Source organism: Sapajus apella, unplaced genomic scaffold (assembly GCF_009761245.1).
Source record: "Sapajus apella isolate SASKATOON/1434 unplaced genomic scaffold, GSC_monkey_1.0 scaffold249, whole genome shotgun sequence".
In the NCBI taxonomy this organism is placed as follows: domain Eukaryota; kingdom Metazoa; phylum Chordata; class Mammalia; order Primates; family Cebidae; genus Sapajus; species Sapajus apella.
This window is the reverse complement of record NW_022437189.1, coordinates 110,182-123,852: the sequence shown is the minus strand read 5'-3', so window position 1 is coordinate 123,852 and position 13,671 is coordinate 110,182. Positions and strand designations below refer to the sequence as shown.

Genomic DNA, 13,671 nt, shown 5'->3' with positions numbered 1-13,671 from the left:
TTTTTGTATTTTTTTTAGTAGAGACGGGGTTTCACCATGTTGACCAGGATGGTCTCAATCTCTTGACCTCGTGATCCACCCGCCTCGGCCTCCCAAAGTGCTGGGATTACAGGCTTGAGCCACCGCGCCCGGCCAGGTTGACTCATTTTTGAAGTCAGAAGCCCTCGTTTATCTTCTCCAGGAGGGCATCAGTTTGTCTTGCACAATTCCTAGTGAATTCACCAAGAACCAAAAGTCCAAACTCTTACTTCGGTTTTCTCTCTTTTTTTTTTTTTTTTTTTTTTGAGATAGAGTCTCACTTTGTCCCTCAGGCTGGAGTGCATTGGTGTGGTGTCTGCTCTTTGCTACCTCTGCCTCAGGGTTCAAGCGATTCTCCTGCCTTAGCCTCCCAAGTAGCTGGGACTACAGGTGTGTGCCACCACCCCTGACTAATTTTTGTATTAGGAGAGACAGGGTTTCACTATGTTGGCCAGGCTGATCTCGAACTCCTGACCTTGTGATCTGCCCATCTCGGCCTCCCAGAGTGCTGGGATTATAGGTGTGAGCCACCGCACCTGGCCTATACTTTGGTTTTCTCTTATTCACACCTGTTGAATCAGCAACACTACTTTTATTTTACAAGCTTGAGAATGTGTTCTAGCCATGTTACAAAACTTAGTCATTCTAAGAAACAAATTTAACTTTAATGAAACTAGTTAACCAACGGGGCATGGTGGCACAGGCCTGTAATCATAGCACTTGGGGAGGCCGAGGCAGGAGAAATGCTTGAGCCCAGGAGTTTGAGAACCAACCGGAGCAACACAGTGAGACCCTGGTGGCGCACACCTGTAGTCCTAGCTACACAGGAGGCTGAGGCAGGAGAATCGCTTGAACTGTAGAGGTGGAGGTTGCAGTGATCTGAGATCATGCCAGTGCACTCCAGCTGAGGTGACAGAGTGAGACTCCATCTCAAAAAAAAAAAAATTCGTGGTATTGGTATACGGTAATTCACGAAATCCCTTCTTTTTAGATTTTCAAGTGACTACCTGGTAAGTCTGGAGAATATCCTTATGCATTTAGTTTTTCTTTGCTTCTGTTTCTGATGGAAACCTCCTTAGAAGAGGAATGACTAAGTCATAAAATGTATCTGATATCTGGACTTGTGGTCCACAGCTGCCACAAGCTGTATATAAGAGTGTATTCTGTAGTTTGTGTACAGATTAAGCAGAAAGTCAGCCGTTATTCATTCCACAGCAGAACTAACTTATTTATTCTGAGATAATCAAGTCAGACTGAAGGAATGTTGAGTATGTCAGCTGTGCCAGGCACCAGGATGGGCCATTTCACACAGGAGAAACGTGGAGTCAGTAGACTCTGGCTAATTCAAGGCAGGCTGTTTGAATCTGAATGGTACCCTGGTGCCATCTAGCCTGAATGTGGTCAGTTTCTCTTTGGCAAAAGCTTTTGTGTGGGTGATGAGGGTGGTGCATCTCTCTTAGAAAGTTTTATATTTGGAGAATTTTTACTGTGTCGGGATATCAGCTGCCTTGTTCATGCTGCATTTCTTTTTTGTTGTTGTTGAGACAGTCTGTTGCCCAGGCTGGAGTGCAATGGCACGATCTCGGCTCCCTGCAACCTCAGCCTCCTGGGTTAAAGTGATTCTTCTGCCTTAGCTTCCCAAATAACTGGGATTACAGGCACATACCGCCATGCTCAGCTAATTTATATATTTTTGGTAGAGATGTGTTTTGCCATCTTGGCCAGGCTGGTCTTGAACTCCTGGCCTCAAGTGATTCCATGTTGTTATTTCTTTTTTTTTTTTTTTTTTGAGACAGTGTTTCGCTCTTGTTGCCCAGGCTGGAGTGCAATGGCATGATCTCGGCTCATCACAACCTCCACTTCCTGGGTTCAAGCAACTCTCCTCTCTCAGCCTCCCAAGTAGCTGGGATTACAGGCATGTGCCATCACGCCCAGCTGATTTTGTATTTTTAATAGAGATGAGGTTTCTCCATGTTGGTCAAGGTGGTGTCAAACTCCTGACCTCAGGTGATCCACCCACTTCGGCCTCCCAAAAGTGCTGGGATTACAGGCATGAGCCATTGCATTTTTTTTTTTTTTTTTTTTTTTTTAACTAGAGACAGGGTTTCTCCATGTTGGCCAGGCTGGTCTTGAACTCCTGACCTCAGGTGATCCGCCTGCCTTGGCCTACCAAAGTGCTGGGATTACAGGCGTGAGCCACCACGCCCAGCCCCATGTTGTATTTCTCGATACAAAGAAAATGTCACTGTGTATAATTAAGAGAAGTGTTCGAGTATTGACCTCAAGGTTCTTCAGCTATCCCTTTAGGAATAACCTCTTCAGCTTGGTGGGAGGGAAGGCTTCTTTCTGGCTAGAGAACCTTTGTGTGAGGTTCAGAATTACTGCTATGGTGCCTCTTTGGGGAAACTCTCCTCTTCTTTGGATTGTCATTGTAGTCTTTTGCTTCTGGGGAGAACAGCAGATATCCATGTTGTCTTCCCTATTTTGTGATGGGAGAGGGGAATGGGCGTGACTGTCATCTCCTCTGTTCCCAGAACAGACCCAGGAAAGCATTCAGCATTTTGGGCGACAGGCAGGGCTGAGAGATGCTGGCTACACACCCCACAAGGGCCTCACCACTGAGGAGACCAAGTACCTTCGAGTGGCAGAAGCACTCCACGTAAGCTCTTAGGAACTTTCAAAAAACAAAACCATCAGTGTTCATGGCTTGAAATGTGGCTGTGGTTTCAAAGTTACCAGCTCAGTTAGTTGGGGGTGTGGAGTTAGTCTCGCTTCAGAGCTCTTAGCCTTGTAGTTTTTGCTTATTCACCTATACAGTGGGGGTGTCTGTTTTGCTACTTCTGGTTAGCAGGATCAAGTGAGAGTCTCAGCTTACATATACATATGAGCACTTTATGAACCATAAAGCAAACGTGGAGTATCTTGGGGAGAACTGGGCAGCCTCAGCAAAGGTAACAGTTTAACTGGAAAGGAACATCCTGCTCTGCATTTAATTCTTAAGAAGTTAAAATCAAATGTGGAATTGGAATGTTTTTGCTATTTTCATTTCTATAAATGAAGAATTTTGGTAAGGGTGAATTTAATGATAGCCAAATATTTGAATGAATAGTTTCAAATGACTTTCTTTCAGAGAAAGCCGCTCATACTGGATAGTGCTGTGTGATTTGTGAAGCCCTTGCATTCATTTCATCCTCACAATCACCTTTTGGGGCAGATGCTCTTCTCCATATTTTGTAAATGAGGAGATTGGGATTCAAGGTCATCTATTCAGCCACTCATAGTACCCGAACCCAAGTCTCCTGATGCCTTACTTCCTGTTGGCCTTTTCCTCCTTATTCCAAAGCAGCTTGGAAATCTGGCTTCTGAAGGGGCTCATAAGGGAGTCAGGGGCAGATTGTGAAGGGACACAATTACAATTAAGAAACTTGGGCTGGCTTATGTAGGCAAGGGTGAGTCAGAATCCAGGTTTGTCCCAAGCTTTAAGAGTTCTGATGGCATGATGAGGAGAGCACAAGAGTCAGGAAAGGATCATAGTGTACAGTATATGGAAGGAGGAATAACGGATCTAGTGGTTTGTGGGTGGGGATGTAAAACATTGTGGCCTGTTTGCAGTCACCTGGGCTGGAGTGCTGTGTTGAGATCTTGGCTAACTGCAACCTCTGTCTCCTGGGTTCAAGCGATCCTCCCACCTCAGCCTTCCAAGTAGTTAGGATTACAGGCATGTGCCACCATGCCCGGCTAATTTTTAGTAGAGATGGGGTTTCACCATGTTGGCCAGGCTGGTCTAGAACTCGTGACCTCATGTGACCTACCCGCCTCAGTCTCCCAAGTGCTGGGTTTACATGTGTGAGCCACTGCGCCTGTTTGCATTTCGTAACGAGCATTCCAGATGATTCTTCTGCAGGCTAGGTTTCAAACTACTGCTATAGGAAATCAGGGTTGGGCTGGTGGCCAGTTTAAGCCTTCTAACAAGACAGATGCTTCCAGAGAGGGGCACCATTAGCCTTTGACACTTAACAGAACTTTCCAGGATAGGTCAGTGAGAATTCTATTTGAGGAATTCACCTTATATAATGGTAGGATTGACTTTGGTTGACCCGTTTTCTGTGTCTTGCCCGTAAATGCTAGCTGTAACTTACATCTTGTAACAGACTGTCAACTTACATGAATGGATCTGTTGAGTGTTTGAGAAAGTTCAAACGTGATCATGGTTTGGAATGCAGCTTGGGCTAAGCAGTGGCAGGCAGGCCTGGAGGGAGTAGTCAACATGGGAGCCTTGCTCTAGAAGAGCTGAAATGACCTGTCTCTCCCTGCTAGACTGTGAGTCAGTTAGAGGAATGCTCACGGTGCTAAGGGAACCCAGGGTAGCTGACTGTGGGAGGTAAGGAGAGAATGAAGCTTCCTCAGAGGAAGCATTTACTGAAGAGAAGCAGCATGCCTGAGTCTTGGCTTGGAGAGACTGGGAATAGCAGGGCATGTCCATGGTAAAAACAGCAGCGAGACAAGAGCCTAAGCCCTGCTAAAGAGGCCAAGAAGGCTGGCAGCTTGAGTTCTGGCTCTTGCATTTTACCGGCTGGGTGAATGCGGAGAAATTGCTTCACTTTTCTGAAAGTAAAAGTTGTAGTGTAAAGCTTTAAGTACGGGGATATTTGCGATATAGTGTAGAATGAACACATTTTTTAGGGAGATGGAGTTCCATCTAGTATGGCAAGAAGAAAGGACTATGTCAGATAATCCAAAATCATTCCACGTTTTGTGCCTGAAGTTGGAATGCAAACCAAATTGTTTATACCCAGACGTAGCTGTTTTGAATTTGCTTTCATTTTTAAAGTCTCTCTTCTTACCCATCGGAGCAGAAACTAAAGCTACAGAGTGGAGAGCTAACAAAAGAAGAGAGGCAGCCTGCATCAGCCCAGTCCACCCCCAGCACCAGTCCTCACTCATCACCTAAGCAGAGACCAAGGTGAGCCCTTCCTGTGACCCTTCCGAGGACCTGTGTGCTTTAGGAAAGCTAGGGTGGCAGACGAGGTTGTATTTAAGCTTGTGGTTTCTGAGGGAGAAGGAATACTTCAAACTCTGTTCTTTTGGTGTGAGACATCTCTAAGGGTGAAGGAAGAGGTATTTTATTTAGGATATGTTTTATTCTTTCTCTTCCAGGGGCTGGTTCACTTCTGGTTCTTCGACAGCCTTACCTGCCCCAAATCCTAGCACCATGGACTCTGGAAGTGGGGATAAGGACAGAAACTTGTCAGATAAGTGGAGTCTCTTTGGACCGAGATCCCTTCAGAAGTATGATTCTGGTAAGGCAGCGCTTTCAGAAAAGAAAGCAGCATGGCAGGCATCTCACCATATTGTAATTCAGGAGCTGCCTACTGATTTTGAAATCATTTGCACTCTGGTTCACTTTGTAGGAAGTTTTGCCACCCAGGCCTACCGAGGAGCCCAGAAGCCCTCTCCAATGGAACTGATCCGTGCCCAGACTAACCGAATGGCTGAAGATCCAGCAGCCTTGAAGCCACCCAAGATGGACATCCCAGTGATGGAAGGGAAGAAACAGCCACCACGGGCCCATAATCTCAAACCTCGTGACTTGAATGTGCTCACACCCACTGGCTTCTAGAGACCTTTCTCTCCAGGGATTCTGGTGAAGAGGGTTTCTTGCACGCCACTCCCCTTTTACCTTGATTCTGACATAGGAAAGATATATTTAAAAACTGTCAATCAGCTAGGCGCAGTGGCTCACACCTGTTATCCCAGCACTTTGAGTGGCCAAGATAAGTAGATCACCTGAGGTCAGGAGTTCAAGACCAGCCTGGCTAACATGGTGAAACCCCGTCTCTACTGAAAAAACTAGCCGGGCGTGATGGTGTGCACCTGTAGTCCCAGCTACTCGGGAGGCTGAGACACAAGAATTGCTTGAACCCTAGGAGGTGGAGGTTGCAGTGAGCCAAGATTATGCCATTGCACTCCAGCCTGGGCGACAGAGTGAGATTCCATCTCAAAAAAATAAAAATAAAAAATAAAGTAAAAAACCTGTTAAACTGAGGCTAGAGCTGGAGACATAATTGGTTTTTGAGAAACATTAGTACAAAGCTTGCCCTTGTATGGAAGAAGCCATTTTGTATTGCTTTAAAGTTAGACGAAATATTCTCAGTGGTCAATGGGGACCTCATTACCCGTTTTTTCATCATTTACCCTAGGTAAGAACTTTGATCACTGCTTACTAGGTAAAGAATGTATGTGCTGTTCCAAAGCCCAGGCTTCTTGATTCCTTTATCACTATCCATGTGAGCATTGACAAATCATAGCGTAGAGTTGCTCACTGATTCGCTAAGATGACTCTGGCCCTGTTGATGGCCGATGCTGTGCTCCAGTCTTACCAGTTAGGGGACTCAAGATTTGTTTGGGACCTGGGTACAGGTAAAAGCCAGACTTGGCAGGGATCTTTCTTTCTAGGCTGAACCTTGAGTCCCCCTGCTTAATGGATCACTATCCTGCAGCCAGTTTTTCATGTGGGCCCTCTTAGGCACACCTGCGGGAGGTGTGCTCCTCTGTCTATGCCATAGGACAAACACCAGTCTACCAGAGCCTTTCTTGCACTTTAAAGTGAGATTAATTTAACTCCAATTTGGTTAAAAACTTGCTAAGAGAGAAAGTTCAGTCTACTGATTTGGTATAGGTAAATGGACATTAAACTTTTTTAAAGTAAAGGATATGGTAGGTACAGTTAGATTATATTCTTGAGGTTCATGTGAAGCCAGTGGTGTTACCTTATTTTGATTTCCTTGTTCAGGTCAGGGACTGGAATGTCTTTTGGGGGAGGTGAGTGAATTCAAAATTTTCTGTATGGAAGCATTTTTCACCAAAATGAGCCTCATCTCTTTATGCAACACATAACCTTACTGAGGGAGGGAAACAGTGAAACCACCTTTTAATTTCTCCTCACTGTGTACAGGTTCAGTCATTGTCTTGAAAACTGTCTCAAAGCCCTGTGTTTTGTTTGGATAGTACCTTGTCTGTATAAGAAGCTGACCTTTCCATAGAGAGGCCCTAGAGTCTAATTTATTTGTGTCTTCTAGTATGATCTCGTTGTGACAATAAAAATCCTTACTACTTTCTCAAATGTGGCTATTTTTTTTTGTCCTTTTAACAATAGTTATTCCACTCTGCCTATCCAGAGTCACAGTGAACTTGGTATTTTGAAAAACGATTGCCTTTTTATTGTATTCTTTTAACATCAAATGTTTTGTAACACACTTGATCCTTTGTTTCTTACCCCCCCATTACAAAGTCAAATTAATAGGCAATATAACGGGTCTAACATAGAATGCTTATATTTCATTAGGGAAAAATGAGCATCTCTCTCCAGAAACAGGTCGTTGGTACCTTGAATGACAATATTGGTGTATAGAGTGGGTTCAGCAGAGGGATTTTTTCACATCTTGAATGAAAATGTTAAACATGTAGTATACATAGTATTAACCTGTTTCAAAAAAGTATAAATAATTTATTAAAAAATATATATACCTTGTATATTTAAGCCATATTTGAGAACAGGCTAGGATAGGATTATTTAAAAAAAGATATTTACTAGAGTTAGAAATTATAACCTACTGATTAAATAATATGGGTTTGGTCCTGTAAGATTTTTAGCCACTTTTCATACTTGTAGAGCTTCTAAGTAGTTGGAGATAGAGTTCAGGAGGTATTCTTGGCATTCAGTGCTTGGAAGGCCTTCAGGAGCTGCTCCAGCCCTTTTGAGAGGGCTCTGCGTCAGGGTTCAAGTCTGCAGCATAGAAGAGCAGGAGCTTCAACAAGTGCACTTTGTCTTGGAGTTGGGGGACAAGAGGCTCCCCCAGCATGTGGATCAGGCGGCTGCGGAAGGCCTCGATCTGCTTCTCCACATCAACCACTGTGATGTCATCTCCTTGCTGGGGTTTGGGCTTAATCCTTTTGATTATTAAGTCCTTTCGGTCGATCACGGAACTCCTTAAGTGTTCTGTAAGAGGGAAACAGTCAGTTGGGTGCTCTGAACTGCTTTTTATTCTTTTTTTAAGAAGAAGTCTAATTTTGGTAGGTGGGGTATTGGCAAAGACTTGTTGACTAGCTACAGGGATAAGTCAAAGGCTGTGGGAGTGCCTGCATTAACTACTTCCAAAAGGCCCTTTGTTCTTGGCTCTCTAGGGTCCTTAAGAAGTTTTACATTAAAAAAAGTGATACGGTTTGGATCTGTGTCATTTTTATGTGATCATAAAAAATGGTCTAAAAATGAAAATACTGAGGAAACAGATGTCTTCATCTAATCTATGTTCTAGCCAATAGTATTTAACATGAGTGTGATCATGAGTAAACAATTAGATAATCTCAAATTGTAATCCCTAATATTGGAGGTGGGGCCTGGTGGAAGATGGTTGGATCATGGGGGTGATTTCTCAGGAATGGTTTTAGCACCATCTGCTTGGTGCCATTCTAGTGGTAGTTATTGTGAAGTCTGGTGGTTTCAAAGTGTGTATGTAGCACCTCCTCACCCTTCTGCTCTGGCCACATAAGACATGTCTGCTTCCCCCGCTTCCCCCTCAGCCACAATTGTGTTTCCTGAGGCCTCACTAGAAGCAAAAGCTGCTATGCCTTATGCCTATAGAACTGTGAGCCAATTAAACCTCTTTCCTTATAAATTACCCAGTCTCAGGGGTGTGTGTGTGTATGTAGCATATACACACTCCTGACCTCAAGTGATCCACCTGCCTCGGCCTCCCAAAGTGTTGGGATTACGGGTGTGAGGCACCAAGCCACCATGCCTGGTCTATTCCATGTTCTTGTCAATAGTATTTAACATGAGTGTACTCATGAGTAAGCAATTAGATAATCCCAATTACGGGACATTCTACAAAATAACTGGCCTGGACTCTTAAAAAAAGTCTATTATGAAGGACAAGTAAAAGCTGGGAACTGTGCTAGACTAAAGGAGACCAAGGAGTATGACTGCCAAGTACAATGCTTCATATTTGACTGTATCCTGGCTCAAACCAAAATCAACCACCTACAAAGGATATTATTGGGACACTATTAATAGATAATCTATCAAGAATAAGTTTCATGGCTGGCTGTGGTGGATCATGCCTGTCATCCTAACACATTAGGAGGCTGAGGTGGGTGGGTCACCTGAGGTCAGGAGTTCAAGACCAGCCTGGCCAACATGGTGAAACCCTGTCTCTATTAAAAATACAAAATAATTAGCCAGGCATGGTGGTGCATGCTTATAATCCCAGCTACTCGGAAGGCTGAGGTGGGAGACTTGCTTAAACCCAGGAGGTGGAGGTTGCAGTGAGCCAAGATCGCACCACTGTACCCCAGCCTGGGCAAGAGAGCCAAACTCTGTCAGGGAAAAAAAAAAAAAAAAAAAAAAAGAACAAGTTTCATGAGTATAATAATGCATAGTGGTATGAAGTACAATATCCTTATGCTTAGGAGATACATGTTGAAGTACTTAATAGAATGATGACAGTACAACTTAACTGTTTCAGAAAAAATGGCATATAAATGGAAGAATAGATAAACCAGCTGTCAAAATCCTAGCAGCTAATGAATCAAGGTAAATGGTTTACATATGGGCATTCATTGTATTATTCTTTCAATTTTTCCATAGGTCTAAAAATGAAAATACTCAGGAAAACAAGTTATAAAGGTATCTCATCCCAAATCCAGAGGCCAGCCCCAATAGGTTCTAGAATTGTGTGGAATTGAGGCAAATGAGCACAAGGTTACATCACGCATTGAGAGGGTTCTGGGGACTTGATGACTTCCAGTTGCACATAAGTACACCATCATTTCTCAGTCTCCTCATTTCTTAAATGGGGATGATGGCACTTTCACTAACAGTTATTAAAAGGACTGAACTACACTGTGTTCAGATTTAATACACAGAATAAATTAAGTGGTGTATCAGGTTACATTTTCAAATAATACATTCGATATGTTTTTTCCCAACCTTCAGATGAAATGACTGAAAAGTAAAATCCCTCTAAAGTCTGTAATCTGCGAAGAAGTACAATGAGTATACAATAGCATGTTCAAAAAGTCTGGAAACACAGGAAACAAAGCTGCCTTGAGATGAAGTGCAAGGCCCTTTCAACATTCAAACAGCACAGATTTACTGAGCATCTATTGCATATCGAACTGGGCTAAAGTCTGGGGACAGAGTGGAATCAGTCCTTGTGGACTGATATGTTAGTTACAGGAAGCCTGACAAGTTAGCCAACAATATTATAGCTTGTGGCAAATGTAATCAAAGAAATAAATCAGATGCTGTGATAAACAGTAACACTGGGGAAATGAGGGAAGCAGCCCACTCCAGCCAGGGAGGCCTCTGAGCTGAGTACCAGCGGATGAAGAGGCAACCATGCAAAGGCAGTCCAGGGAGAATAGCAAGTGCAAGTGCCCTGAGGAAAAGCATGCTTTGGGAACTAGAGAGAAAACTAGGGTCGTAAGCTTTCTGCCATGGGAGGACGCAGCAAGAAGGCCTTCCCTGGATGCAGCCCCTCAACCTTGGACTTCCCCGCCTCCGGAACTGTGCAGAAGCACTGGGGATGCATATATACATGTTAATGGCATCCATGGAAAGCAATGAAAATTACATTTGATACTGAAAGTGTTTCAGCTAACATAAGGTAATGACTTTATAAATTGAGAAACTTAAAAAAAAAACCAGAGTAATAAAAGGGAGAGTAGTACTAGATGAGATTGGAAGGTAGGGTAGGCCACATTATAACGTGGAGTTTGGCCTTTGAGAGCAAACAGGTTATCTATAGATGTAGAGGGCTGTAAACAGGGAAATATGATCTGTTTCATTTGCAACTTGTTAAGAGCAGTCTTAGGAGGAAAACAGCCTTTTTGTAGACTTTGATTTTCTTAAGGCATGTACCACTCTGAAAAATATAAAAAATCATTTTGAAAGAAGTGGAAAAACAGTTGACTGAATTGGGTGGAATAGGGGAAACTTATAGGGCAAGCAAGAAGAATTTGGAGTTTACTAAAGCACGCAGGAAAGTTAAAGAAGCAAATGTTAGCAGTGCCCATCTCAGCACTGTCCATGGGGGAGGAAACCATGACCAGTGGACTTCAGCCCTGTTAGTCCAGTCAGCAAGGCCTTCGATTTTATGCTTCGGTAGGGATGAGAGTTGTTATGTCAGAGGTTGCTGATCACTGTATGAGGACATTTAGCATTGAAAAGGGTTTGGCATAATGCCTGGCTCAAGACATTTCAGGTGATAGTATTGTTAGTAGTTTTGGATCAATATGAGAATTAGCTATTATTTTATCATCATCATCATCACTATAGGAATCTCCTACCTAACACGTCAAACCTGAGCTCTTGATCTTCCCTGCAGATCTTTCTTCATGTCAGTAATGGCAGAACCTTGGGAGTCATCCTTCAGACTCAGTCACTTAAGCCCTGTCAAAGTTATCTTCAAAGTACTTCTGTCCCATCCACTGCCTTCTCACTGTCCTTGCCACACCCTTGTCACCATTACCCCCTCTGGCCCTCTGCCAAATGATTCGCTACACATCAGGTACAGCAGCCTTTTACATCTGCAGATCTGATCATGACACTACTTACTTGGAACCACTTTGATGGCTTCACTCCATTCTTGGAACCAGCTGAATTTCCTTAGTATGGCCAAGATGGCCCCTCACAACCTGTCTCATCGACTATTCTAGTCTCATTTTGTTATTCTCCCCTTGCTCACTACATCCTTGCCCTGCTAGCTTGTTCTATGTTCCTTGAACTCACTAAGCATCTTTTTGCCTCAAGGCCCTTGGACATGCTGTTCCTTCTTTCTGGAAAACTCTTGTCTCCCCATTTGCTTGGCTAACACCATTACTTCATGTCTTTTATTTTATTTAGTTATTTTTTTGAGACGGAGTCTTTCTCTGCCACCCAGGCTGGAGTGCAGTGGCACGATCTCAGCTCACTACAACTTCTGCCTCCTGGGTTCAACAGATCTTGTGTGATTATTCATTTAGGATCAATTTCTCCACTAAACAGTAAGCTTTATGAGGACAGGGACCACATTGGTCTTATTCATTAAAGTTTTCCCAATGAGCCAGGCACAGAGAGGACATTCAGTAGATATCTGTTGCCTGGATAAATCTATGAATTGAACTGATCCTACCTGCTTCTGCTTTCCCCCGTCTGTGGACAGGGCTCCTTGCAGAAAGACTGTGTTACTGTCCTCAGAACAACTGTGGCTGACTTCTGTGGGCTATGCTGGCCCGCTGAGTGGGATTCAGGTAAAGCATGCATTTGTTCATTTAAATATATGTTCAAACCCCTGGAATTCATACTCACAATCTCCCTGACAGACAGCCCTTTGTAATTTTGCTGAGGCTGAAACTTGAGCCACACGGCTATGCAACTGGGGCGTGGGGGATTGATTTTTCTAAGCCAAAGAACAAGAACACAGGCCCAACCAATAGCTCAGAATCCATGTCTCTGACAGACCTGTTTGAATCCTGGCTCTGCATGTACTTTTCTCTCAGGCTTTGTTTTCCCAACTGTAATGGCAGGGTGGTAGGGGGTGGGGGGATACCTTCACAAGGTTATTCGATTATATAAGCCAGTGCAGGTGAATTTACGTAATCTCTTTTCCTCTCTTCCTCCATGCTGAGAGTTGCCCTAAACAAAAGGCAGTCTTGGGCTCTCTAATCCCATCCCTTCTTCTCCCACTCTTGGAGCTAGACAACTCAGACTGATCTCAAAATGCCCCAACAACATCTGCAGACCACTCTCAGAAGGCAGAGATGACTAAGGGGCCCTCACGGTAAGATGCTTACTGACCGACAAGGACGCTGACTACTGCAGGGTACCATTCAGCTGTGTTCTTTGCAGAACAATGTTTTCAAACTACTAGTGTTAATTTTCCTCATTCCTAACTCTTGGATCCCAAAGAAGCTGGAACAAACATTAAAGATAAAACAGCATTGGAACACACTTCATTTATTCTTGGTCAATATATACTGGTCTGAGTCCCTTCTCTCCCTTATCAAAACATAAAAAATACTCTGTAATAAAAGTAGATTCCATTTCCATCTTAAGTCATTATTGTCCATGATAGGTGTATTCCCTGGGAATCAAAATAGAAAGGAACAAGAAATGTTAAAGGTGAACTTTAAAACAAGCTATTTAATATTAACCTTTCTGGTAGAGCTCCAAAACAATTATATAAGCCTCAGTGAGGCTAAAAGCACATGGAACTTGCCTTTGGGGCTTTGTTCTGAGAAGGACATGTGCCTTTCTTTGAGGGCACTACAAAATGCACAAACCACAACCACATATCATGGACTGGACAATGGACTCTTTTAAGTGTTAGTTACAAGAGTCTAAAACAGAGAAAACCCTTAGCCCATCTCTGGCCAGGAACACAGGAAGACAGATTCAATGAACATTGAACACTTATTACTTTTTTCTCATACTCATCGATAATCAATCCTTGCAAGTTACATACTATCATCCCCATTCTATAGAAGAAAGAAACTGTTAGCTGTCCAACACAGAGTAAGTGGCGAAGTTGGGATTTAAACACAGACTTTCTGTCTAAAACCCAGTGCTTTTTTTTTTTTTTAAACTGTCTCTACAACAGCTTTCTCAGTTCC

The 13,671-nt window shown here is 43.3% G+C and overlaps 2 protein-coding genes across 8 annotated transcripts in view; one reads left to right on the top strand and one right to left on the bottom strand.

Annotated features, from left to right (window-relative positions):
• KIAA1191 (KIAA1191 ortholog) overlaps positions 1–7,141 on the top strand; it is a 16,707-nt gene extending 9,566 nt beyond the window's left edge. For all 5 annotated transcript variants that reach the window (XM_032271784.1, XM_032271782.1, XM_032271783.1 and 2 more), the window contains 4 exons: positions 2,553–2,677; positions 4,875–4,981; positions 5,176–5,318; positions 5,430–7,141. In XM_032271784.1, the coding sequence (XP_032127675.1) occupies positions 2,553–2,677; positions 4,875–4,981; positions 5,176–5,318; positions 5,430–5,638 (584 nt within the window). In that variant the 3' untranslated portion in view covers positions 5,639–7,141. The remainder of the gene's footprint in view (positions 1–2,552; positions 2,678–4,874; positions 4,982–5,175; positions 5,319–5,429) is intronic.
• Positions 7,142–7,215: 74 nt separating this feature from the next.
• The window catches only part of SIMC1 (SUMO interacting motifs containing 1), a 75,036-nt gene continuing 68,580 nt past the window's right edge, over positions 7,216–13,671 (bottom strand). For 2 of the 3 annotated variants that reach the window (XM_032271777.1, XM_032271780.1), the window contains exon 10: positions 7,216–8,017. In XM_032271777.1, coding sequence (XP_032127668.1) covers positions 7,755–8,017 — 263 coding nt within the window. In that variant the 3' untranslated portion in view covers positions 7,216–7,754. The remainder of the gene's footprint in view (positions 8,018–13,671) is intronic. The other variant, XM_032271779.1, reaches the window with a different exon arrangement.